Source organism: the organism of the source record quoted next (assembly GCF_019968985.1).
Source record: "MAG: Porospora cf. gigantea B chromosome Unknown PgB_NODE_124_length_36390_cov_122.695, whole genome shotgun sequence".
In the NCBI taxonomy this organism is placed as follows: domain Eukaryota; phylum Apicomplexa; class Conoidasida; order Eugregarinorida; family Porosporidae; genus Porospora; species Porospora cf. gigantea B.
The window spans coordinates 1-20171 of NW_027178602.1; the positions used below are offsets into that span (position 1 = coordinate 1).

Consider the following 20171-nt stretch of genomic DNA (forward strand, 5'->3'; position numbering starts at 1 on the left):
CGCTCGGAGTTGGGAAGAGCTCCCCTTGGCAGTACATATACTTGATGGAGTCCAATGCAAACAGAATGATTTCGTTGATGGTCGGGATATTATCACCTTCAAGACTGTAGAAAAGACCTTGCACTCCAGCATCCTCAAACAGCTTCTGGTAGTGCTCTCTAAGGCACTCCGACTCAGAGGTGGCGTGAGGGCAGTTGCCATAGTACTTCACATAGTCGAATCCAGCATTCGCCGACGGCGTCACCACCACGGGCACCATGGCTTCCATGGACTTCATCGCCGTCATGGTTTCCTCCACCGTGGGGTACTCGTGGCGCAGGCAGTCATCAGGCGTGTCGACCACGGAGCCGTGATCCGTCAAGTCACCAAAGAAAGGCCAGGGCCCACAAGCAGCAATGATTTCGTCGAACCGCTCGCTATCAACGCCTTTCAACGTTCCAGCCTCATGCTTGGCTCTCAGCACCAGCAGCTCCTTGTAAGTATCGCTGCCCTTACGGCAGGGACCATAATGAAGAGTCCAGGCGTCATGAAAATGGTCGGTTCCCCAGTTCTCGTTCCAGTCCTGGATGTTCCTCTTTGCGTCACCAGTCGTATGAGGCAGCGCGTCAGTGGTAGAGAGAACCACTCTAATCATTGCAGTTTGGTCGCTATCGCCTCCGCTTAATCCGGTCGAGAAGCCCCAAGCAGGGTCGTTTGCGATGGACACCAAAGATCCCAAAATGTTCTCGCGGTAGTCTCCGCCTCCGCTGATGTTGACATCATTCATAGCGTGACTTAAGGCGTCAGCGTCGGAAGTCAATGGAGATCGCAGCTTATAGCAGTGGTCGCGGTAGTAGCTCTTGGGGTATCCACCGTGGTCCCCGAATCCGCTGATGGGTACCGGCTTGTCAGTGAACGAACTGAAACCAATTCTGGATCCAGGGAATTTCGTTGACACCTCTCCCATGAGGCCGTGCATGTTGTCTCGGAACTGTTTCACCACCGATGCGAAGGATCCACTAACGTCTTGGTTTATCGCCAACTCGAACTGTACCTTGCAACTCGAGTCGTGGTCTGTCTTCGAATGGAAAAGATCTGCCACATTACCTTCCCTTTGCGTTCGGAGACGCCTCCTGTAGCCATGCTTTAAAAAATCCTCGAAGCTGCGGCCGTTGACCAAAGTCTTCTCGTTGATAGAGCTTTTAAGCCAGGCAGGGTTCGCTGACAAAGCCGCAGAGAAAAGAATAGCTCCGATGGTCCTCATTGATTGTAGTTATTTTTAAAATCTAATTGGTTCAAAACATAGCCCCACATTTTAGCACGTCACTCTCCCTTAACTTTCGCATTCATGGAGGCTCTGGCATACAACGCACTTCCGACGAAGACGAAAACAACGCCAACCATAGCCAATGGCGTCCTCGGTTCCCCTAGTAGAAACCACCCTGCACACAGCTGCAAGCATGACTTCACGTAGCCTGCTACAACTAGAGTCAGCGGCGAAACCTGCTGGATGGCAATCACCGTACAAAAGGGTAAGACGGTGACAAAGAGGCCTGAGAGCAACATTAGACAGGCGAGGTCCCGAACATCAGCTGTGTGTGGGAGGTATTGTGCGATGGTGTGAAGGTCTCGCCACACGGGAGCTTCCTTGGGGAGCAACAAGGCCACTAACGGCAAGAGAACCAGGAGGTGGACGGTGTTGTGAAGGACCTGTGTGCGTTCCGACGTTGTCTCACTATGGTTGAATGGGCGCATTTCCGGGTGCGCATTACCCACTTGATAGACTGCAGATAGAGACAGCCGAACACACTAGCCACGCACCCGTTGGCGTAGCCCCACAAGCAGAGATTCGAGTAGTTGACGTCTGCGGACGTCACCAGGAACCCCAGGCTTATGCACACGCACGACCACAGCACCGGTGGCGCTGGGAAGGAACCAGCGCACACGGAGGTCATTAGGACAGCCACCAGCACACTGGTTGAACGCGACACGTGATACGAGGCGCTGTGTGCCCCTTCCCAGTCGCTCACATTGGAATCTCCCTAAGACAGTAGTTTCCGAACCCTATTTGGCCAGCAAACAGAAGCGCCACTGGCAGATAGGAGAGGTGGTCTCGTAAAAATGTAGTCAGCCACGGAGACTCGATGTGAAACACTTTGAAAAGGGTTGGGCATCGCTGAGTTGGCATCGTCGCATAGGCCTACTTGTTTAAAACATGGCGCCAGCGCCACCACGCATAGTGTCGTGAACAGAATCACGAATTGCTGTACCCAGGTCAGGAACAGCGGGAGACGCATCAACGTCGTAAAATCATAGGGTGACTGTGGTGCTGGATGACAGAGAGGCCTCTCGTCGAGGTCATCAGCAGAAGTCAACAGCAAACGGTTCATCACCGTCGCCAACGGCGAGAAGACGCTGTAGAACACGACGGCGAGCATCCACCTCATACCTGCTTATTCGTGAAATCGATGGCACATCTAGGTTACCTCTCCTCGACGCCTGTGGGTCAGGCCACCACGTACGACTCCTACTGTGGCGGCAGATTCCAGCCAGAAAAGTGTGCCAGGTGCGATGTGTCTCATGATTTGGTAGAGGTGTTGCAGGTCGCACATTTGGACAACTCCGTCTGCAGCATCAAAGTCTGTTTAGAGAAGGAGCTGACTGTCGAATCATGGGTCCTGTCGCATAGCACTCCGGTTTCCGCCCAGCTCGAAACGACCCCTGTCGTGGGCGAGGTGGGGTCTCTTTTCGGCAACGTGGCTTTCGGTGACCTCATGGGAGCGAAGGACGTTGATTGGACGGGATTTCTGGCTGGATGTGAGAAGGCAGGTACGGCACCGCCTGTTACGGTGCCGAAGCCAAAGAAGTCATGTCGGGGATGGCCGTCATATTACATTGAGTGGTCAGAACCCCCCTTGATCGCAGTGCAGGCGGTCCATTATGACTCCGATGAGGAGCTGCCTCAGGTTCAGCCTGACGACGTCGATGATGACTACGAAGACTACCTCGACGTGATCATGGGAAAACAAAACGGGACGAGATTCGAAGAAACTTACTCTCCCCCTCTGCTGAGCGAGATGTTCTGTCACGAGATGTCCAGGAGCCCCTCAGCCTGCATCCGCGTCGGATTCTCAGTGCCTTTGTGGATGCTGGACCAAGTCGAGACGGTTGAAGGCTGCATCCCTCTGGCAGAGATGTCCCCTCCCTTATGCCGCCATTGTCAGAACAGGCTTGTGCTGTCCTTTCAGATGCTACCAACCCTGGTGCATCTGTGGGAGAAGGCCTCACCTAAGTTTCAGTTTCCAGTTGAATCTTTGGGCTTGTTATCCGTGTTCTCCTGTCACGTTTGCGCGAAGATGAGGCGCGTCATCCCATGGGTGGCGTTCCAATTGGAAAGGTAGTCGTGTTTGTTTAATCCTAGTAGTTACGCCAGCTGCCTTGCCTTGTAGCTAGGAGTTATAATGTTAGCTGACACGACTTACGAGAACCTGAATACACTGCAACAAAAACTCCGGCGTGCAGCGCACCTTTTGACCGTTGACGTCGAGGATGATATCCTGGGCTCGGCCTTTCTCGGTTTTCACTTTCTCTAACCGAGTCTGGAACTGGTGGACTCCGTCAACTTTGGCTCTGAACTGCTGCAGAGGTCGCGAGGTGCATCTGCCTTTCTCTTCGTTCCGCTGTTGCAGGCGGTTAATCGTGGAGCGCAGGATCTGCTCCATTTTGAAGTGCTCGTCTCGAGCCCTTTCCTCTTCCTTGGCCTTATCCTGGATCAGGCCTGAGAGCTCATCAAACCACTTAATCCACCTGTACCGAGAAGCTTCGACAGAGTTTACTGTTGCAAAATCGCCTGTCGCGGCCAGGGCTCGCAAGATATCATCGAATGGCAGCGTGGGTACCCGATCCAGGGTGTCCTGCAGCATTTCCGATGTATAATCTACACCACGAGTGGCGTCGGGATTCGCGGTAACGCCCAGATTCAGCTGCATGATTTCAGGAATATTGCTCGGAGTAATCTTCGGTCCAGCGTGCAAACCAACTCGACGTCGGCCCCCTGTCTCCACATGCGAATTGCTGCTCCTAACCCCTTTTCAGTGACCCAGTGGCACTGGGAATGGCCTCCAAAAATGTGGCAAATTGTGACTGATGATGCGTAAGGTGAGCTTACCCGTGTTCACTATCGACACACACCCTTCATGGGGGCCCATGACTCCCGTAGCACCTTCGACGTCGCCGATGACTAACTTCAACCTGGCAGAGTGTGACCACTCACTCCCCAGTGTGTGCACCTACAGCGAGCCGGTGCCTTTGGTTGTGGGGTCTTCCCCGCCTCAGGGTCTAGCGTCCCCGTTAATTGCACCGCCGTCGCTGAGAACTCCAACACGCGGATCCCTAGCGCAGGGCTCTGGTGCCCCTCAGCCGTCCGTGGCTCACTGTTCGCCGGTTCAGGCAACGAACATGGAGACTGGCATGTACGCGTTCGGCATCCCCAATAGCTATGGGCGGCCTGCGTCTGGCCAGGCATCGTTGCTCAGGCGGCCTGACCCTGTGATTCTGAGCCCCTCCATGCGACAGGGCTCGGTTGGGCGAAGCGCAAGCCCCATGAGGTCTGATGTGCCTTCATTTCGCCGGTACTCGCCGCTGGCGCCGTCCGTCGCCACCTTGGCCTCGTTCTCGGCAAGACATCGCATGGAGACCTACGCCTCACCAAGGACTGAACGGCGGCGACGACGCAAGCTGTCATTGTCCAGCGTTGCGTCGTTTGCCACATCTATGATCCCACCGGAAGATAGAGACACCAGCAAGGTGCGAAGTGGCCGACACAAGGACTACTACTACCATGTCATTGACAGATCGAGAGACTACCGAAAGGAGTCCCGACGAAAGGGCCTGTTCGGCGAGCGCAGATTGTCAGTCTCCTCCGCCGTCAGCACCATCAAGGAGCGGAATCTGAGGCGGCACCAGCGACCCTTGGCATTGTACCCTCTCGGTGACCCGACCTTGAACCAGGGCGCAATTTCGCCAGTCAACACGCGCTCTCTGCTCACCTGCTCAGGTGACTTCGCCCAGCACTACCCAAACGTCCACAAGGGCTTGCTGAAGGGGCTCCTTGACGTCTCCCTATTGATTTCCCACGAGGTAATCATTCCCATTAAAGAGGAAGTCACGTTCAACAAAGACACTATTCGATCTAGGAGGGCGGTACAGGCTGGAATCGAGGCGAAGCTTACCCGTACTCTGTCGGGACGGTTCCCCGACCCCTACCTCTGCCCCAAACTGGTAAAGAAGGTTGCAGAGTACTTCTGTGACAAAATCGATGAAGGCATAGACTCGGCCGAAGACGAGAGATCGTTCTTCCAATGGCTGCTTCGGCTGGAAGTGGACAATGCCATTGACGTGCGCGTCACTACAAGCATCGGCTCTGGCGTCAACTCCATCATCGCCAACATCGAGGGCTGCGCTCACGTTTCCCGAAAGAAGGGAACTCTTCTCGGCCTTGCATCGCCGGACAGCATTAGTTTGGAGATGGACCTGCTCGTCCGTGCACTTTTCTTGAATGGTCGGCAGCTACTGGAGATTGACAAAGACCCCCTCTTCGTGGACAAGGTGTCGATAGGCGACAATGTGTTCGCCCAACAACTGGTGACTCCTCTCTAAGTGGCGTAAGCAATCAGCTGTTGTGAAGTATTGCGTTCGGGAATTATTTGTGGTCGCATTAAAAGAGTGGGAGATTGCAACGGTTGGCGTATTTACGCTTTTTCCACATTTCTAGAATGCGACCACTAAGCGGTCTGCTCGTGCTACTTTCTCTTGCGTGTTCAGGTGGGAAACAACGTCCAGTGAACAGGAGCGGTAGCTGAGGGAGGCACGCAAATTCCGCTTCTGTGGTGATGCGATTGCTTCTCTCCAGCATCTTTATCACGTTATTTATTTTGTTTCAGTTCTCTCTGGGTCTACTGACCGCAACTTCTATAAAATTCTGGGAGTTCGCCCTAAGGCTGACCAGGCCACCATCAAGAAGGCCTACAGAAAACTGGTCAAGCAGCATCACCCAGATATGTAAGGCCCCGTTAATCTAGGTAGAATTCTCAAAGTGTTTATCCCGGTACATTTTCATAATATCTTTCTGCAGATCTGATGATCCCGACGCCAACAACAAGTTTATTGACATCACGGATGCCTACGAAACGCTAAGCGACGAGGAGAAACGTCAGGAATATGACAACTTCGGAGAGAGCGGTGCTCCAAAGGGCCCTCCTCAGGGCCATCCTGGTGGGGGCTTTGGGGGCTTTGGTGGCTTTGGCGGATTTGGCGGCTCGGGTGGCGGCGTTCGGATTGTTATGGGGCCGCACGGTCCTACTGTTGTCTTCGACGATGAAGATGACTCGCGGTTCCAACGATTCGAGCCACTCTACAGAGACGCGGACAACGTGGTACGTGTGGAATCCTTTGCGCAGTTCACTAAACTGCAAACCGAGGTGTGGTCTGCTTCCTGGCCGCTTCTTGTTGTGCTGTTCCGTGACTCCTGCCCTCCTTGCCGCAACAAGGAGTCTCTTGTCAAGTCGGCCTCAGGCATACTGGCGGATGTCTTACCAGTGGTGGCCATTGACGCCGATGGAGATGTAACCAGGCGCGTCAGCGGGCTTAAACATGTAAGATTTTCCCATGTTTCTTAATTTATAGGTTCAGAGTTTATTTTGCTAATATCTTTGTTTTTCCTAATTAGTTGCAGCTTACTCACTTGCCGGCTATGGGCCTGCTGATGCCAGGAGGCTCATTTATCCCTGTGAACCTGGACAAGATCGACTCTCCACAAGAAATAAAGAAATGGGTCTTCAAAAATCTGCCAAGTAATGTAAGATCCTTTTTTTAATTGCTTCTCATCGATCTTCAGGTAGTCTCCATCACGACTCCCGCCCAGCTGGCACAGTTCAACAAGGACACCGGACTCGCCAAGGTGGTGTACTTTAGCGACACCCGCACCGCGGTCTCGTGGAAGCTGCAAAAACTCTCCATGGACTTCAAAAAGAAGCTGGATATCGGATGCGTTCTTTTGAGTAATATCAATCCGAAGACGAGAGCTGCGCTTCAGGGAGCTGTGGACCTCCCTGTGACGTTCCCAGCATTGAGGCACTATTACGACGTGGATGATCTGTCACTGGTGAGGACTGCGCCACGGTTATGTTTAATTGCTAATTAATCTGAATTATTAATTAGTTCTTACTTAATTTTTTTAACTTTCTGCAGTCCGAAAATTTAAGCGCTCACAACTGGAACAACCTGATTTTGGAGCTCCACCGCATCGTTGCCTACAAGAAGCAAGGTGCTGGGCACTATCGACCTCGCTTCAAGCAGCTCACCGACAGAGAACTGGTGGGTTCTGGGAGGCTTCGCCACTCAGAAGACGAACTGTGGTCCTTCTGAGTCCAAGTATTGCTTCGTACTCGTCTCATCCAAGCCTGACGACCAGCGGACTCGGGAGATGACTGCTATTGCGGATAAGTTCGCACACGAGCCCGCTAGGTTTTACTGGGCTGAGAACGTGCCTTTGCCTGATGTGGAGTCCGGAGACTTCGTGGCGTGGAGACCTAAGCGCAAACGGTTCCGGATCAGGTATTTAACAAATACATTCAACATTTGTATTCAGTTAATTAAATACGAATTCCTATTTATGATTAATGCAAATGCGTATCCCCAGTCCCCTCGACATCAGCGCCGAGGACTTCGTCGAGTTGATTCTCTACAACGACGGACTCTCAATCTCAACCGAAGGCGTTCGGAAGCAGTCGATTCTCCATTCTGAGTTGTGATTCGTCAAGTGGTTTATGATTATTCATCAAGTGATTCGTCAAGTGGTTTATGATTATTCATCAAAAATTGAAGTCGATCAACGCTACGTCCGAATAGCTGGTGTTCAGTGCTGGATTTAGATTGCCGGGTCCTGTGGGTAGGCCCAGCAGATCCACGAAATCGCCTGCTCCCAAAAGGTCGGCAGTGGTGCCAGAAGTGGTAGTAGTGACCTGAGCAGTGCTAAGTGGTAGGTCGAGGAGGTCTGTGGTGCTTTTGACGGTCTCTGGTGCAGCAGCAGAGATGTGGATCTCATTCGGTTCGACGTCGAAGTCCAGCAGATTTCCAACGGGTTTTGGCCAACTACTACTCGCTGTCTCTTGTCGACAGAGAGACAAGATGTCTTGCACTATTGGGCGGCTGCCAGGATACCGATCGCTTGTGACATCCAAGTCACGTCTGTGTTGGTTGACGCCTCTCGTGAGGGCATCCTGGAACACCACAAGATCTGAGCGGAGACCTGCTCGTATTAGTGAAACAGCTCGTAACGAGGAAGGGAGATGGCTGCAGGTCTACATACCTGATAACCCTAGATCCCACCTGTAAGTTCTCGAATAACAATATCGCCACAGCAGCTTGGTCTACGGATCGAACCTGATCCAGGAATTCGCGTACTGCCAAGTTGGACATGGACAACCGTACACCTCCAGGTTGCATGACACCGTCTACGATAGCCTTCTCTAGCGGTCGGCCGTCGTCAGTGGATACAGCGATCGAAGGCACTTGGGGAGGACTGCGTACCGAGCCAGGGAGCTGCCCACCGATACGACCCCACAGGTGGCCAGACCTGCGATGGTACGCGAGGCGAGGGTTGCTTGTGGGAAGGGGTGGCAAACGCAGGCTGCGGCTCCGGGTGTCCTCCGGAATACTGGGCAGGCGCTTCAAAGGTCCCCGAAGCATACGGCAAGGGGTACGATGGCTGGCCGAACCCTGAGGGGATTGCATGTGTCGAGGGCATGCGAGTCTGTATCAGGTTCTTGGCGCCTTGTACAGCCACGGAGGCTGCTTGATTTACGATGGGAACCACGTGCTGTGCCAGTGACGCCACAGCAGAGCTCGCAGACTGGAGGCTGATGCCGGCAGGGGAGGGGTTCGCTGAAGGCTGATAGTTGCCGAACCCCTGCATAGGCCGACTGGAAAGAATAAGAAGAAGCAGCACCGATTACTTGCGCAATTATGACTGGGCGCTCACGTTTGATTCGCTCCTGGGGTAACGGCATCTCGAGCATACTCGTAAGATAAGTTGGCCCGTGATGACTCGGCAAAACGCCGAGTTTCACGCTGATCTTCCAAATTCTCCTCTGCATATAGCACCTTCAGACAGGCTGTAGCCTCCTCGCGAACGATCCGAGATATTTCATCCCCTAGAGACCATGAATTATAAGATAGTCAATCTTAATATGTATTTTGTTAAATACAAAAGATATACAAATATGATAAGTAAACTCACCAGCAGAAGCACTACGGTACCCAGCCAGTTCTCTGAGAGCTGGTACGGCCTCTCTTTCCACACAAGTTTTAAAAGCAGGCACTCCTGCCTCCAGGCAATGGCGCATGACCCTGAGAGTCTGTGCCTCGCGTGCCCCAAACTCACCTTATGCTTCACAGAGGCCGAATCCGAACTGAGGTGATAAATCAGGTGCGGGCCGACATTGTTGACTCTGGCCATCTCTGCCATCTGCACAGTGTAAGAATCGTCGATTCGCGAGATTAGCTTACCTCCTGCAGCTGGATGAACGTAGGCGTACTCGGACCCAAGACGGCCTGATTCACCTGGCGTCTCCACCCAAACATTGAATTCAGCAATTATTGCTGTTCATCAAGCATCAATCACGACTGCAGTGCCTCTCGTTTGCCATGAAAGTGCTGGTGGAAACTGAAGACTTTTCTAAAGCTCTGAGACTTGACTGCAGGACCACTGATGAGTGCGGTATTATTGTCAAAGATATTAAAGTTCTTTATTGAAACTGCGGTACACGTTTCAGATTGCCGTCGACCATGCTTGTTGACTTGCGATCATTTAAGGGGTCCCCTGCGTGTCAACGAGTGGTTGTCGCACCCTCCTTCTCTGTGACGAGCCTTCCAATCCTAAAACCACTTCAATTCAGAGCGGTTTGGCGCGCAGAAGGCGATTCCCTCGTTCCAACGCAGGAACAGGAGCTTGACTTCTTCTCTCTTGACGACGTGTCCTCGGCAGATCGTTGCGTTCTTCGGATTGATCGGTCTGATATGGACATTCTGACCGTACGTGATAAGTTCTGCGCGGATTTCTTGTCCAGAATTCGGTTCGAGACACCTCCGGTGGTCTTCGACACCGAAATTGCTGTCTTCTCCTCTGGAAAGAATTCCTTCCGTTGGGAGATATTTCCTGAGCGATTCGTGGATGGGAGTGCTGATTGGCAGAGTTTGGATAGGTCATCCAGTTTTGTCCAAATCCATAGGTGAGGGATAGCCAATCTCGCCTCGATTGAATGTCTTACGCGTTTCAGAGACTTGAAAGGCTGCGGTCTGCAGCTGGTGACATCAACGATTTCCCAACAGGAGCCGGACCGAGCCATGCTCAGCATACTTGAAGCCGTGCCGGACGACAGTAAATGGGTAAAGTGACGGTCCTAGAACTATTAATTTGCCGCAGTTGTCGTTAGTGTGCCCTGTGGACGATTATGGTTGGGTGTACCGGCAAATCAAGTCGTGTTTCTCAGTAAACGTCGAGTTGGTGTTGGACTCCGATCCCTCGGCAAGAGACAAGGTTTGGAGCTGGTGCCGGTGCGACCCTCCAGCCCCTCTCGTTCTGGTGGTCACCCAAATCGCTTCTCAGATAGATGAGACTCCAGGAGGATGGGTTGTGTACTCGCCGACCGTAAAACAGTCAGCCGGCTCCCAATCTTCGTCAATGGACGGTCTCATCAGGACAGTGCTCCGAAAGAAGTCTTCCTTCCCTCCGTTTTCCTTCCTTATCTCCCTCTCTTCCCACCCCCTTTTGCAGAGCGATCACTGTGTGCATGTCACACCGACAAAGCCCCGAGGGACGCACAGCTTCTATGACCTGATGACTGATCCTGTCCCACCGCTCCCTACGGAAATCGCGTCGTTTTTCGAAGCGTTTTTCTCCTCTGATCCTCCAACGACGAAGGTGGTTCTCCAAGGAAAAAACAAATCGACAACGCTGGAGCGAGTTCGAAAGGTACAATCGAGTCTCAATTTCGAACTGGTATTTCCCAGGTTTCATTATATTTTTTCCTTTTATTGTTGGTCATTGGTTTTCGTTTACTTCGTTTCAGCTCCACCCTGATGTGGACTTCAGGATAATTGGCCTCACAGATGTCTTCGTCGGCGAAGTTGGCTCCTGCGCTCGATTCTTGGAGAACTCGTTTTGCGAGAGCTCCTTGGTGTACTGCTTGGTCATTGACGATGTGAGTTACGGTGTTGTGTTCCATGACGATGTTTCAGTTCGAAGATATTGTGGGCCTGCCTGACACAGACTGCAAGTTCACCTTGGAGGTCCGAGACATGCTGATGTCACGACTGAAGGAGGTGTCCGCCAATCGTCGGGTGTTGATATCCTCTCGCCTTCGGAGTATGAAAGGGTTCCAAGAACTTCAAACAAACTGCAAGTTCCACGAACTTCAAACGTGACCGTCTAACTTTAGTCTTTCACAGTCTAACATTTTACTGAGTGATTAATCTAACGAATGAACATGTGAACGAGATTGCACATGAAAAAAGAGACACATCAGAGAATCACATGCTGAACGGGACAAAACGGAAGTACCGTTCGAATCTCAACAGAGACAGCTACCATATGCGCTTCGTTGTAAGTCTATTGTTGATAATCTCACTTGCCGAAGACTGTTTTCTTGATGACACGTCATTCGAAGGCCCAGCAATTGCCCGCCTCGAGCTTGGATCTCGGGAGGCCTGCATCACTGCGTGTCGCGAAAACGGGGAGAGTTGCCAATATGCCACCTTCGAGCCTCATACTGGCAATTGCACTCTCATGACGTCTAGAGCAGTGGAGTCTGGACGTAAAGGGCGTGTCTCAGCTCGTATGTGTTGTTTTGAGGAGTCGTGTTCCGATAGTCATCCTTCCAAGGACTCGAAGAAGTCGGAGGAGATCGATTCTAAGCAGTCTGACTCTAGGAAGTCGTTGAGCCATCCTTCCGAGGACTCTAAGAAGTCGAAGGAAACTCCAGAGAGCCATCCTTCCAAGGACTCCAAGAAGTCGAAGGAAACTCCAGAGAGCCATCCTTCCATGGACTCCAAGAAGTCGGTGAGCCATCCTTCCAAGGACTCCAAGAAGTCGGTGAGCCATCCTTCCAAGGACTCCAAGAAGTCGGAGGAAACTGCAGAGAGCCACCCTTCCAAGGACTCCAAGAAGACGGTGAGCCATCCTTCCAAGGAGTCCAAGAAGTCGGTGAGCCATCCTTCCAAGGACTCCAAGAAGTCGGAGGAAACTCCAGAGAGCCATCCTTCCAAGGACTCCAAGAAGTCGGACTCTAGGAAGTCGGAGAGCCATCCTTCCAAGGACTCCAAGAAGTCGGAGGAGTCTACTGGATTAGCTATGGACGAAGTCCGTGACTGCCCTGGCTGCCACCACTGTGCCTGCGCCGAAACCCCGTGCAGTTGCCCGGAACTCGAGCTGCACGTTCGCGAGACCCCGCAGAATTTGCGGCTGGTCGTTCACAACGAACGTTAGAAGTCTCTGATACGTTCTAGTTTTTTCGGTTAACTCTAGTGTACCTATATACTTGGAATTGTCCGAAGACGATCATCTCCAATTGGACATAACTCGCAACAATAGGTCCGATTTATGGGGTGCACGTGAGTTCAACGTTGTCTGCGGTAAGAAAGTCTTTTGCTTTCGCATTTATGGCTTAATCTTTGAGACGAAAGCATACACTACCAGCAAAGTCATTCAGGTTGCATCTGTTCAAATCTCAAGAGACAGAGAATTATGGATGAAGTTCGAGGGCAAGCCGAAGGCGTTAGATTGGCTTTTCTGGATTCATGTTTTCGGGAACAGCCAATACCCCTGCCACTCTTCAAACGCATCGTTGAAGACAATGATTTGCGTGTCGTGACAAGGGTGCTCTAGTCGCACCTCGAATTTCGCAGCGAAACCATGCGACGTCTTCTGTTTCTTCTTCTCTTTCTCGGAAATGCGGTGCGTATGGAGGGCAGACCCAAAAGCGGCAAGGGTAAAGCTGGTGCGAAGTCGTCACCCTCCGCAAGTAAGGGCGCCGCTCCAAAAAAATCCGCAAGTAAGGGCGCTCCAAAAAAATCCGCAAGCAAGGGTGGCTCCGCCCCTGGAGTGCAAGGAAAACCCGACGAACTGAAACAATTGGATGCCAAGACCGACCACCCAGCTGATGAGGGCCTCGGGGGTAAACCTGGCAACGCGTTTACAGCTGTGTATTTCAAGAGCACGACTCGCGATTCTGCCCAAGAAGCCAAAATGAAGGCACTCTGTACAGGTGATGGCGGGGAATATAAGATTGATGGCAAAGACTACAAAAACCTGCACAAGTTCCGCATCACAAAGGTCGATATTAAGGCCGGCGCGAAGGATTCAGACCCTGGCAGTATCAGCCTGACCTTGCAGGCTGGAGAGGACGCGAAAAAAACTGCCGTGTTGGAGCTGGACACGGAGTATTCGGCCTTCCAACACAGGTTCCCGGACGGCAAGGTACCAGGCAACGCCTCCTCTGTGACGCTTAAGGCTGCTGAGCTGCTATTCCAACCCAAGGATGACATATTGATCGTCAACGATCCCGATAAGGAAAACTTGGACAGCAAAAGCCGCATTCACTACATTCCGACCAAAGCTGAGGCGGCCAAAGAGGCGGCTGCGGACAAGTCAGGAGGCAAGCCCGCTGACAAGGGCAAGCCCGCAGGCAAAGGCAAGCCCGCAGGCAAAGGCAAGCCCGCAGGCAAAGGCAAGCCCAAAGGCAAGAAGGGCAAGAAGTGAGCAGAACTGCAGTCATTGTTGACGACTACCATTTGAATGAATCGGAATTATTTCCAGCGTTTGCGAATATACTCCAGATGAAGAGACTATTTTCTAGTCTTTTTCTCGTCTTTTTTCTCAGCTTTCTGGGGCTTTTGTTGGAGTTTGCCTTCCAGCCGTTCCATTCGGCTCAAAGCGTCCGCACAGTGTGAGTAGAGTTCGGAGCTCGTGTCATAGGCCGTGCGTCTGAGCTCCTTGGCATCCAAGTCGAGGTTCGCAGGCCTGACCAGCATTGTCCACAGTTCTTTCGTTCGTTCGAAGTGATCTCGACATTTCTCGTTGGGCTTGGGGAGCAAAGAAGACACTGGAACTTCGGGGTGCTCCTCCGGCAGCAATTCGGACACGGCAGCGGTTCCTGCCTGTTGCAGCTCCGACTGAACCGCTTGAATCTGCTCCCGAATTGGAAGGCCTGAAAGAGGGTCTTCGCTGTCGTCGCTATCCTCGGATTCATCATCCTCGCCGTACTCTTCTTCTTCTTCCACGTCTTCGATCCAAGGCTGCGCGTCAATTGTACCGCGTGACAGACATTGCCAGCGGTCCCGCTTGAGCAGACTGACCGTCCACATGTCGTCCATCGTCACCTCTCTCGTCCTGATCTCTACCACCCCACCCATCACCACCAGTCTGTTGCCTGCTATAACGAGATTGGCATTGATCCTGGGCAGAGGACACTCGTCTTGAGGGAGGAATACTGCGGTCTTGGGCACCTCGACCATACCGCCCTTCACCGCTTCCAATTCTGGCACGTCGTTTGGAATTACGGCTTCCGCCTTCTCAAGCGGTTCAGGGGTCTGCTCAATCGTTTCAGGGGTCTGCTGAGCTGTGGTCTCCTTTTCAATTCGATCAAACAGGCCTTCATCGTCATCCTCACAGTCAGTGATTTTCACTCGCACCAGCTTTCCATCCTGGTCAATGTACGCGAAAATTTCGTCATAGTCGTCTTCTTCGATCACGCCGTCAGAATCCTCGATCTCTGTCTGAAGGGTCTCTGCAGGTTTCTCTGGTTGATCCTGCTTCTTCACTTTGGATTTCTCTTTGATGTGGATTTGGTGCCAGCGTCGCGTCTCTATGTCGAAGATGTGCAGATCGTTGAAAAACACCGACCTGATCTGGAAACCGTGAGGAAGATTCGCTAGAATAATAAAACGCTAAAAAAAATACACGCCTGCATTGCGATACTTACACTGGCTAGCCCCCCCTCATCTTCGTCGTAAACCCCGCCGAAAACGACAACCTTTTTCTTGAATAGCACGCCGCTGGCGCCACTACGAAGGCTGGGAGGGAAACCCTTCCGAGGTAAGCGTTCCCAGCTCAGAGGAGTACTGTTGAGGAAGGGCGTCAGCTGCAGGAAGTACGAGTCACTGTGGATCTTTCCTTCTGTGCCGGTCTTCGTGTCCTTAATTTTCGTGAATCCGCCGTGGATAAAGACTCCATCGTCAACCGCTACGACCACAGATCCGGACCTAGGGCTTGGACCAGTGGAGTGGGGCGGAAACGCGAGCTGATGCCATTTGAGAGTGGTAAGGTTGAGCATATAGCAGTCATTGAAGTACCGAGTCTCCCGGGCAGTGTCGTGGAACCCTCCGAAAAGGAAGAGGTGATTGCGCCAGTAAGTCATGCGGTGACCAGAACGTGCTTGCGGAGGCTTCCCTGTAGTTTTGACCTCCGTCCAAGTCCACGACTTCATATCGAGGCACCACAAGTCGGAATAGTGCCAGAACTGCTCCACCGTCGCAAACTCCCCCCCCCACACATACATGTTGTTCCTAACAACCACGGCTTGGTGACCACACCGTGGTTTCGGGCGGACACGAACGACGACCTCTCTCCATACGGTGTCATCCGGAGATGATTCCGGCTCTGTGGCATCTTTTCCCACTCCCAGAGACGAATCCTCCTCGGCGCCGGGCTTGGCTTCGCATTTGGTTTCGCTGAGCTTCTCGGCTTTGTTGATGTTGCAACGGTACAGCTCGTTAAAGACCCGCACGTTTTGGCCATCGTAGTATTCGCCGCCAAACACAATGATGTCGCCCTGGGGGCCCAGGACCGCAGTAGCCGCATTTCGTGGGGCTGGAGGCTCGCAGGGTACTGTCTGGGAGGGCTTCAGAGACACAGCCGCCGTCTTTTCCTCCTGCTCAATCTGGCTCAAGATCTGTTCAATGTCGTCTCCGGGGCCCTGTCCCTTCGACTGCTTCTTGTTAGCCTTCTTCATCTGTGCCTCCTTCTTAGCGGCTTTTGCGGCGTCATTTCCTTTTTTCTTAGCCATCGGGAAAAATCAACGTTTTGCTTTTGTCACGTGTGGAATAAACTCCAACCATTTTCTTAGCTTATTATTCGCCACTTTATTTCGAGTTTCGTCGTATTCACACTTGCAAAGAACGTTAATAGACATCACCTTCCATGGGCTGATGAAGACGCCGATTCTCGCTGTTCACCATGGCATGACTGGAGCAGATGTATGTATAAAAGTAGAAAGGGTGGTGGACATTCAGAATGTGAAGCTTACCGGAGCTGGATCAACACTTTCTCGATACTGTAGTCGCGCTTCCACTTAGCCAGAATCCCCCATGATCCGCTGACCTTTCCGGTGCCGTCAACACAGGACATGTTGACCTTGGTATTGAATCGCACATCAGGAGGTGTTTCCGGGTAAGAAGGACCGCACGTGATACTCAAAGAGTATATCCTATTCTCAAACGCGGTCTACATTCGTCTCCCTGCTCACACTCACACCATGAGGTCCAAATATGGTGCCGTTCCATTGACACAAGGAGTTGTCCTCCGAATCCACCAGTCCCCAGCTGATGCCGTCTTGGCTACCTGCGCCCTTCTCGCCTTTCTCAAGCTCTTCGAGCAGTTTGAATGACCGAGGGATCACAACACGTTCCATCTGGAAAAATGGTGGATTGGTGGGGTATTGCGCAACACACAAGTCATCCAAACTCTTCCAGCCACGTCTCGAACCCGGGGCCGTCCAGCATCTCGTTCAGCGCTGCGCCTTTACGCAACAGCAACGTGAACCGGACTCTGTCTAGAGGCGTAACGTAGGGGAGTTCTTGCTCAACTTTTGGTTTCTTTTTGTTGAAGAAAAAAGCACAAACGGGGGAAACTAGAAGCGCAGTACGCATACCTTCTGACATGACTTGGCAATTATTCGGCAGAAACTTGCAGCAAGGATGAAATCTGCGCTTCGACCTTTCCTATCAACACCTCGACACTGAGATTTTTGGGGTGAATGAATGTCGAGGAGATCGCAACCCGAACGTCAGCGGTGTTAAGAAGCGCTGAATGGATGGGCCACGCCTCGTCGGTGCCAGATATGGCGACGGGGAGAATAGGAATTCCATGGGCGATCGCGAAATTCAAAGTACCTTGTCGGAACGGGAGCAATCTCGATTTCGAGGGGTCAGGATTCCTCTTCCCCTCAGGAAAAACTAACACGGGAATCTGTTTGTGTGGACGGGGTAAAGCCTACGTTTTCATCCAGCGCGGTTTTCATGTTCTGCAGGAGTTGTTTGGCAGAGCCAGGTGCCGTCTTCCAGCCTCCGTTTTCTCGTGTGAAATAGACTGGGAAGTCACCAGTCAGGTAGAGGTTCATCCCCAGCAGCGGAACGTAATGTAGCGAGCTTTTGTAAACAATCAAGGGGGCGATGGGGCGAAGAAGTCCACGAAGGATGATTCCATCAAGGTTTGACAAATGATTGCACATCATGATGAATCGGCCCCGAGACAGGATGGGCGAACGCACCTTGGATGGCTCGATCAACTGCCGAAGGACTTCCTGCCTAATTGAAGCATCAGCCTCCATATCGAGGGACAACTGCGAGTGCAACAGCGGCGACGTGGTGATGCGACATCCCCATAGAGGCTTGCTGAGCCAATTGAGAAGGGTTGCTCCCAGCCCATGGGTCATTGCCAACCACTGTCGCTTTTTCGGCGACCTTAGGACAGCCATGTGGACGCTGGCAACGGCCACCGACACGAGTGAGAAGCACGCTGCGAGAATGAGGACGTAGTACGCTGTCACTGATACCCGCACAAGCATCAAAAAAGTGAGGTTTGGATCATTTGGCGCATTTTTTTAATGTCGTCGAGGCGGATAATCGTGAATCTAAGGAACTGGAGGATATCAGTGACAAACCTCACCTTCCAAAAACCGGTACACGCACTCCATTTTCTGTGAAACTCTGTAATTCGTTGTTTATGTCGCTCACCTCGCGACTTCTGACGTTTTTGTGGCGGATTATCAACTCAAACGGCATGAACCGTAGGCTCACGGCGATGATCAGCCGAAGAAGCGCCGCCTTCGCTCCCGTCAGATGGCTCGTCCACACTGATGAGTGCGTTTCCGAAAAAGGAATACGAATAATGCATTTTTAAAATATGTTTATAATGTAATCCAGACCGATCATTGCGCTTACCATAGACGATGCCCCCCCCTTGGATGCAGAATCCTGTGAGAGGTTGTTGGAGCTGCTGGACGCCGCAGGCGTCCGAGCAACGTTTTTTGTCATCAGGTATGGAGTCCTATCACATCATTCAATTACAGTTTGATGTTCTCTATTTTCTCGTTTCAGTTCAATTACCGTTTGATGTTCTCTATTTTCTCGTTTCAGTTCAATTACGTCGCAGCTCCCAGGCGCTCAATGATTTCGGAAAGGATTTTCTGCGGAAGGCGGTGCAGCGCGGCCACGAACTCGGCAATCATCTTGTTCACGACGAGAAATGCGCTCGAGATGTAAGGCTATATTGGTGTGCGTCCCAACTCCGTTGCAGATATCATTCGAAAGCTTCGAAACCGCCCTTTTGGAATGCGAAGCGGTTCTTCTGGAGGCGGACCCCAATCTCGACCAACGACCGAAATGGTTTCGGCCTCCTTGTGGGGCCATGCACGCTAATATGTTGCCAGTGCTAAAGAAACATCGGTGGGTGGACACGAAGTCGACATACCCACTCCTCCCAGCTACCAACCTGTGCTTGGTGATGTGTACCCACTCGACGTGAGCCTTCAGGACGACCCTGCAGCCATCTCTGCATTTGTAGGGCGGCTATCTCTACCAGGCTCCATTGTAATACTCCACACGCCATCAACCTCGTTTAGAAGTGGAAACTGGACGGTAGGTCCCAAATCGCTTGCACCACGCAGGCGTTGGAGAGCATCCTGTTGGACCTGGGATCTAGATTCACTCTGGGAACTCTGTCAGCAACTGTGGAATACGAAATGGTTCCAGACTGTGAAGAGACCGACGAAGATTCCTCAACCGATAAATAATGATCACCACCGAATATACATTACAAAGATCACCTGCATTTCACAGTTATCTGACATCCGTTTCTTCTTCGTAAATTGTATCGAGATAGGACCTCGGCTCGATACGGCTTAGTTTTCGGACCTGGTGGAAACACAATGAGATATTCGATATTCTGAAAGTAAATAAGAATCACTTACGGTTTCAGCAACCTCGGCGAGGATCGCAGTTTCCCTGTTCAAGTCGAAGTCTTGAGGCTTGAACTTCTCTACACAAGCGAACAGGTCTTTTGGTTTGCAACGCAGCTTCTCGGCCTGCTCCAGAATGCTTTCTAGGGTGTGGTTCGTAGGCGCTTTCTTGAGAGTACCATTGCATATCATAATACGTGGGTCTATATCCACCAGGTGGTGGTTGGAGAGAATCGGTACGAAGTCAGGAACAGAAGTGGAACCGTCGGATGCGCCAACATCATTTAGGCCGCTTTCAGACTTCGTTCGACGTCTATGATCCACTAAAGAAAATTAATTCGTTTGCGACGAATAAAATTGCATAGATTCGTGGGTTTTTTAATATTATTAGAAAAAACTCACAAAATTTTCCCATCCACTTCTTAAGATTGTCGGCGCTGGCCAGAGGCTCCGAATTCGATCGGCCTCTGTAGGGTAATGCGCCTAGCAAGGTCATGCGCCAAAACCATTGAAATGCTGATTATTGAGTTATGGTGTGGGGAGCTACGTGTCTTCAGTGTTTGAGTTCGGTCTGGCAAACTGCACCTGTGGCGGGACGATCAGCATGTGGATATCTGAAATATATCGAAAAACAACAATAAACTTACACGGAGGAGCCTTCGCTTCTGCTTCCCTGTCGGCAGCAGTCCTCTTCCGGCTGGTTTTGGGACCAGACGTTTGAGCCTCGTTCACTGACAACTCAGGAGGGTCGTCTGAAGGGAATCTTGCGGAAGTGGCTGGATGAGTACGAGGTCTCTTGTATTGCATAAAATGCTAGATTCAACGTTCATGCACACATGTCTACACCAATATCTACACCAAATACAAGTGAACCGTACACCAAATATAAGTGAACCATAC

The 20171-nt window shown here is 51.8% G+C and overlaps 18 protein-coding genes across 28 annotated transcripts; 8 read left to right on the plus strand and 10 right to left on the minus strand.

Annotated features, from left to right (window-relative positions):
• On the minus strand, positions 1-1243 carry KVP17_001200 (uncharacterized protein; the record flags this gene model as incomplete). 2 transcript variants are annotated; one of them, XM_068516405.1, is made up of 1 exon in its annotated part: positions 1-1243. In XM_068516405.1, a coding segment is annotated over one exon (1243 nt), but the record flags the coding sequence as incomplete, so codon positions are not given. The 2 variants fall into 2 exon arrangements, with proteins under 2 accessions (XP_068379070.1, XP_068379071.1); XM_068516406.1 differs by having other exon boundaries at positions 36-1243.
• A 59-nt stretch (positions 1244-1302) lies between these two features.
• KVP17_001197 (uncharacterized protein) lies at positions 1303-2276 on the minus strand (the record flags this gene model as incomplete). 2 transcript variants are annotated; one of them, XM_068516402.1, is made up of 4 exons in its annotated part: positions 1303-1689; positions 1716-1983; positions 2010-2155; positions 2184-2276. In XM_068516402.1, 4 exons carry the CDS (start codon positions 2274-2276, stop codon positions 1303-1305), a joined length of 894 nt encoding a protein of 297 aa, XP_068379067.1. The 2 variants fall into 2 exon arrangements, with proteins under 2 accessions (XP_068379067.1, XP_068379066.1); XM_068516401.1 differs by lacking the exons at positions 2010-2155; positions 2184-2276 and having other exon boundaries at positions 1303-1734.
• Positions 2277-2312: 36 nt separating this feature from the next.
• Positions 2313-3380, plus strand: KVP17_001204 (uncharacterized protein; the record flags this gene model as incomplete). Of its 2 annotated transcripts, none has more annotated exons than XM_068516412.1 (1): positions 2313-3380. In XM_068516412.1, the coding sequence occupies one exon, from the start codon at positions 2313-2315 to the stop codon at positions 3378-3380; it is 1068 nt and encodes a 355-aa protein (XP_068379077.1). The 2 variants fall into 2 exon arrangements, with proteins under 2 accessions (XP_068379077.1, XP_068379076.1); XM_068516411.1 differs by having other exon boundaries at positions 2448-3380.
• A 63-nt stretch (positions 3381-3443) lies between these two features.
• On the minus strand, positions 3444-3968 carry KVP17_001199 (uncharacterized protein; the record flags this gene model as incomplete). Its single annotated transcript, XM_068516404.1, has 1 exon — positions 3444-3968. One exon carries the CDS (start codon positions 3966-3968, stop codon positions 3444-3446), a length of 525 nt encoding a protein of 174 aa, XP_068379069.1.
• A 157-nt stretch (positions 3969-4125) lies between these two features.
• On the plus strand, positions 4126-5637 carry KVP17_001189 (uncharacterized protein; the record flags this gene model as incomplete). The annotated part of the gene is made up of 1 exon (XM_068516389.1): positions 4126-5637. One exon carries the CDS (start codon positions 4126-4128, stop codon positions 5635-5637), a length of 1512 nt encoding a protein of 503 aa, XP_068379055.1.
• A 116-nt stretch (positions 5638-5753) lies between these two features.
• Positions 5754-7790, plus strand: KVP17_001186 (uncharacterized protein; the record flags this gene model as incomplete). 3 transcript variants are annotated; one of them, XM_068516376.1, is made up of 8 exons in its annotated part: positions 5754-5802; positions 5922-6039; positions 6113-6632; positions 6707-6835; positions 6875-7141; positions 7198-7353; positions 7382-7593; positions 7679-7790. In XM_068516376.1, 8 exons carry the CDS (start codon positions 5754-5756, stop codon positions 7788-7790), a joined length of 1563 nt encoding a protein of 520 aa, XP_068379044.1. The 3 variants fall into 3 exon arrangements, with proteins under 3 accessions (XP_068379044.1, XP_068379045.1, XP_068379043.1); XM_068516377.1 differs by lacking the exons at positions 5754-5802; positions 7679-7790 and having other exon boundaries at positions 5871-6049; positions 6713-6835; positions 7228-7404; XM_068516375.1 differs by lacking the exons at positions 5754-5802; positions 5922-6039; positions 6113-6632; ... (1 more) ...; positions 6875-7141; positions 7198-7353 and having other exon boundaries at positions 7463-7593.
• A 60-nt stretch (positions 7791-7850) lies between these two features.
• Positions 7851-8953, minus strand: KVP17_001203 (uncharacterized protein; the record flags this gene model as incomplete). 2 transcript variants are annotated; one of them, XM_068516409.1, is made up of 3 exons in its annotated part: positions 7851-8339; positions 8368-8560; positions 8589-8953. In XM_068516409.1, 3 exons carry the CDS (start codon positions 8951-8953, stop codon positions 7851-7853), a joined length of 1047 nt encoding a protein of 348 aa, XP_068379074.1. The 2 variants fall into 2 exon arrangements, with proteins under 2 accessions (XP_068379074.1, XP_068379075.1); XM_068516410.1 differs by having other exon boundaries at positions 8221-8727.
• Positions 8954-9825: 872 nt separating this feature from the next.
• KVP17_001196 (uncharacterized protein) lies at positions 9826-10272 on the plus strand (the record flags this gene model as incomplete). Its single annotated transcript, XM_068516399.1, has 1 exon — positions 9826-10272. One exon carries the CDS (start codon positions 9826-9828, stop codon positions 10270-10272), a length of 447 nt encoding a protein of 148 aa, XP_068379065.1.
• Positions 10273-11262: 990 nt separating this feature from the next.
• KVP17_001206 (uncharacterized protein) lies at positions 11263-11463 on the plus strand (the record flags this gene model as incomplete). Its single annotated transcript, XM_068516415.1, has 1 exon — positions 11263-11463. The coding sequence occupies one exon, from the start codon at positions 11263-11265 to the stop codon at positions 11461-11463; it is 201 nt and encodes a 66-aa protein (XP_068379080.1).
• A 109-nt stretch (positions 11464-11572) lies between these two features.
• KVP17_001195 (uncharacterized protein) lies at positions 11573-12523 on the plus strand (the record flags this gene model as incomplete). Of its 2 annotated transcripts, none has more annotated exons than XM_068516397.1 (1): positions 11573-12523. In XM_068516397.1, one exon carries the CDS (start codon positions 11573-11575, stop codon positions 12521-12523), a length of 951 nt encoding a protein of 316 aa, XP_068379063.1. The 2 variants fall into 2 exon arrangements, with proteins under 2 accessions (XP_068379063.1, XP_068379064.1); XM_068516398.1 differs by having other exon boundaries at positions 11825-12523.
• A 426-nt stretch (positions 12524-12949) lies between these two features.
• On the plus strand, positions 12950-13795 carry KVP17_001201 (uncharacterized protein; the record flags this gene model as incomplete). Its single annotated transcript, XM_068516407.1, has 1 exon — positions 12950-13795. One exon carries the CDS (start codon positions 12950-12952, stop codon positions 13793-13795), a length of 846 nt encoding a protein of 281 aa, XP_068379072.1.
• Positions 13796-13881: 86 nt separating this feature from the next.
• On the minus strand, positions 13882-16100 carry KVP17_001193 (uncharacterized protein; the record flags this gene model as incomplete). 2 transcript variants are annotated; one of them, XM_068516394.1, is made up of 2 exons in its annotated part: positions 13882-14943; positions 15018-16100. In XM_068516394.1, 2 exons carry the CDS (start codon positions 16098-16100, stop codon positions 13882-13884), a joined length of 2145 nt encoding a protein of 714 aa, XP_068379060.1. The 2 variants fall into 2 exon arrangements, with proteins under 2 accessions (XP_068379060.1, XP_068379061.1); XM_068516395.1 differs by having other exon boundaries at positions 13882-14982.
• Positions 16101-16336: 236 nt separating this feature from the next.
• KVP17_001205 (uncharacterized protein) lies at positions 16337-16724 on the minus strand (the record flags this gene model as incomplete). 2 transcript variants are annotated; one of them, XM_068516413.1, is made up of 2 exons in its annotated part: positions 16337-16537; positions 16566-16724. In XM_068516413.1, 2 exons carry the CDS (start codon positions 16722-16724, stop codon positions 16337-16339), a joined length of 360 nt encoding a protein of 119 aa, XP_068379078.1. The 2 variants fall into 2 exon arrangements, with proteins under 2 accessions (XP_068379078.1, XP_068379079.1); XM_068516414.1 differs by having other exon boundaries at positions 16527-16724.
• A 43-nt stretch (positions 16725-16767) lies between these two features.
• KVP17_001194 (uncharacterized protein) lies at positions 16768-16974 on the minus strand (the record flags this gene model as incomplete). Its single annotated transcript, XM_068516396.1, has 1 exon — positions 16768-16974. The coding sequence occupies one exon, from the start codon at positions 16972-16974 to the stop codon at positions 16768-16770; it is 207 nt and encodes a 68-aa protein (XP_068379062.1).
• Positions 16975-16984: 10 nt separating this feature from the next.
• On the minus strand, positions 16985-17879 carry KVP17_001190 (uncharacterized protein; the record flags this gene model as incomplete). 2 transcript variants are annotated; one of them, XM_068516390.1, is made up of 2 exons in its annotated part: positions 16985-17281; positions 17310-17879. In XM_068516390.1, 2 exons carry the CDS (start codon positions 17877-17879, stop codon positions 16985-16987), a joined length of 867 nt encoding a protein of 288 aa, XP_068379056.1. The 2 variants fall into 2 exon arrangements, with proteins under 2 accessions (XP_068379056.1, XP_068379057.1); XM_068516391.1 differs by having other exon boundaries at positions 17259-17879.
• Positions 17880-18559: 680 nt separating this feature from the next.
• KVP17_005266 (uncharacterized protein) lies at positions 18560-19106 on the plus strand (the record flags this gene model as incomplete). Its single annotated transcript, XM_068515071.1, has 3 exons — positions 18560-18759; positions 18798-18951; positions 18981-19106. 3 exons carry the CDS (start codon positions 18560-18562, stop codon positions 19104-19106), a joined length of 480 nt encoding a protein of 159 aa, XP_068379081.1.
• A 29-nt stretch (positions 19107-19135) lies between these two features.
• KVP17_001188 (uncharacterized protein) lies at positions 19136-19767 on the minus strand (the record flags this gene model as incomplete). Its single annotated transcript, XM_068516388.1, has 3 exons — positions 19136-19258; positions 19284-19594; positions 19674-19767. 3 exons carry the CDS (start codon positions 19765-19767, stop codon positions 19136-19138), a joined length of 528 nt encoding a protein of 175 aa, XP_068379054.1.
• Positions 19768-19814: 47 nt separating this feature from the next.
• Positions 19815-20078, minus strand: KVP17_001191 (uncharacterized protein; the record flags this gene model as incomplete). The annotated part of the gene is made up of 2 exons (XM_068516392.1): positions 19815-19885; positions 19919-20078. The coding sequence occupies 2 exons, from the start codon at positions 20076-20078 to the stop codon at positions 19815-19817; spliced, it is 231 nt and encodes a 76-aa protein (XP_068379058.1).
• Positions 20079-20171: the final 93 nt, after the last annotated feature.